This window comes from Perkinsus marinus (assembly GCF_000006405.1).
Source record: "Perkinsus marinus ATCC 50983 genomic scaffold scf_1104296934246, whole genome shotgun sequence".
Taxonomy (NCBI): domain Eukaryota; phylum Perkinsozoa; order Perkinsida; family Perkinsidae; genus Perkinsus; species Perkinsus marinus.
In genome coordinates, this window is record NW_003214886.1 from 163,094 (window position 1) to 165,797 (window position 2,704).

Below are 2,704 nucleotides of genomic sequence, written 5' to 3' on the forward strand. Positions count from 1 at the left end.
TGGGGAAAAACAATCGTTTTGGTTTGTGTGGTTTTAAGGAATGTGATGAGTGTAGTGTATGTGGTTTTATTGGAGTTTCAATGGTGATATGAAAAACTCTGGCGAAAAGTATTATCACCGCGAATATCGGGTTTTCCACAGAGTATTATGCCACTTCAAATGGATGAAATTACATAATATAAGTAGTAGTGGTGTATGGAGGCGCACTCGCAAGGATGTTGAGAATTGAATGTGACGGCACAAGTTTACTGTTAATCGAGGCGCGCACGTCTCCGTGTTGGATGGAAAACGCTCACTGAACGAATGTAGTGGTAGTAGTAGAGTCCAGAATATGGTTTAATATTAGATGTAGCCATGTTTTATGATGTAAATTTCCTAGTTATTGTGTGTAGAGTATATTGGTTCATCTCAGGATGGTGACCTTAGCACGTCAGGCTGGCTCAGTTGATGATTGTACCTGTCAAGTGGCCTTGGTGTATGCACCACCTGGTGAAGGGGAAGCGAAGAGCAGTGCGGTTAGGGAATCATAAGGGAATTATTGTAATATAATGGAGTTTCACCCGTAATATGAAAAACCCTAGCGAAAAACATATTTCACGACTATTACAGGCCGCGAATATCGCGTTTTTCACCGAGTTTTACGCCACTCTGCGTAAAACGGGTGAAATTCCAATATTACTGAATTTGGAGTGTGTCCTGGTTTGGGAAAAATACGTGTGTTGGTGACAATGCGAAAATTGGGAGGAAATTTTGGGGAATTGAAATTGATTTTTGTACACCGTTACCCCACTTGTATAAGTAGTGTGCAAATTCGTGAAATATATTCCTCCAGCACTGGAATTCCACCCGTTTTACGCGAAAAACACGGTAATCGCGGTCGTGAAATATATTTTTCACTAGTTTTTTTCATAGGGTGGTGAAACTTCATTGTTTGCAGGATAAAGCAGTGTCTTGAGTGCCCCACTGGGAAAAGTTGGATGTCCCTAAGTGGTTGCAGCTGATTGAATGAGAACTGATTTGGTATTTTTAGTATATCAACAGTTTGTTCTCCACCGTTAACTCGTGCTGTATTTTTATGCGCACCTGTGTCGAGTTGTAGTTTATCAGTCTTGGAAAGTGGCTGTGTCAGATGAAGTAGATATTTTGGTGAATTGTAGGGTTTCTCTAATAGGAGTAGATAGGAGGAGGTTTTAGTAAACTCCTTGTCACGATTTTTTACGAGTTTTCCTATTTTTTCCTGAATTTTCCCTTAATTTTTCCTAATTTTTTCCCGAATTTTCCCCGAATTTTCCTGACTTTTCCCGATTTTTTCAAGTTTTCTCAGATTTTTCTAGGTTGAGCCATTCGAAGGGGTAGGATGGCCACAGGAGGTTTTATGAGATGATATATTTCTGGAAGTGTGAGAGAGGTATGTTGCAGTTGCCTTAGTGATGGCTAGGGCGGCCGCAGATGAGGGGGATGTGATGAGAGTTGAGGATAGTAAAGGTTGCGCCTCTCCTTCGACGAGTGCTGCCTCTAGTAGTAATGGAGGAACGACGAGTGATGTTGTAAGTCTGTGGAAAAAAAGAGAGAGCTCGTTTTGAACTCTAGGACTCGAGAGTTTTGTAATTTCTCAGAAATTTTAAGTAAATTATTGGAGTTTCACGACCCCTTTTACGTGAAGTGGCGTAAAACTCGGTGAAAAACGCGATATTCGCGCTACGCAATAGTCGTGAAATAGATTTTTCACTAGTGTTTTTTTTTTCAATATCACTAGGGTGAAACTCCAATGATTCTTATAATGCAATGCTGAAACCGTAGAATTTATTTCAGCGGGGAAATGGAGAAGAGTGGTTGTTAAGTTGGATCGCCCTGTGAATTCATATGTCTGTTATTTCCTCACACAATTTGCTGATGAAATTCTCATTAAATTGTTTTCAGAGAGAAGCATGTGTTCAGTCTTCACCGTATTGTGGTGAGGATAAGGAAAACTCTGTGGAGATGCAGAGTGGGGGGAAACGGCGTCGTAGACGCAAAAGGTAATAATGGCGAATTCTGGGTTAAATGAGTGGAAATGGATACTGAAATTACTGGATATGCAAGTTTCATAAACGGTTGTTGTATTAATAATGGGAGTTTTTCACCCGTTTTCCGTGAAGTGGCGAAAAACATGATTTTCGAGCTATGCAGCTGTTTGTAAAATATATCTTTCACTAGGTTTTTCATATCACTAGGGTGAAACTTTATTACTTCAGGAAGCGCAAGAAGCGTGGTAGCAGCGCGGTTGAAGAAATGCACGAAGCGGTGGTGACCGTAGATAATGGGAATAACGATGAGGTCATCAGCCTGGCCTCGGACTTTGGCGTGGAAATGGAGGAGATAGTCACCTTACCAGTAGTAGAGGAGGAAGAGGAGAACCTCACGTTGTGGCGAGTAAAACAATGGGCCACGGAAATGGTATCATCAGAAGAGACAGAGTCGTCATGTTCGGATGATGATGAGTGTACACCGAGATGGGGAGAAGGGCAGGCGAATGGTAGTATGTTGGAGTTTCTGTGGGGGGAAGTGGAGGGGAGGAGCAGCACGGGGTGAGTTGGCCGGGCTTTGGGAAGAATGGGAGAGCTTGATATTGTAATCTATTTTTGTTGCAGAAAAATTGGAAAAAAAATTGGCGTATTTTTTGGTAAAAATATATAAAATTTATAGTAGAGTTTTTTCAGTAATT

The 2,704-nt window shown here is 41.2% G+C and overlaps 1 protein-coding gene across 1 annotated transcript in view; it reads left to right on the top strand.

The window, feature by feature from the left end:
* Pmar_PMAR004738 (hypothetical protein) overlaps window positions 1–2,704 on the top strand; it is a gene marked incomplete at both ends in the record, with an annotated part of 7,660 nt that overhangs the window by 1,450 nt on the left and 3,506 nt on the right. The window contains 3 exons of the mRNA XM_002785044.1: window positions 427–515; window positions 1,921–2,018; window positions 2,235–2,412. Of these exons, the coding sequence (XP_002785090.1) occupies window positions 427–515; window positions 1,921–2,018; window positions 2,235–2,412 (365 nt within the window). The remainder of the gene's footprint in view (window positions 1–426; window positions 516–1,920; window positions 2,019–2,234; window positions 2,413–2,704) is intronic.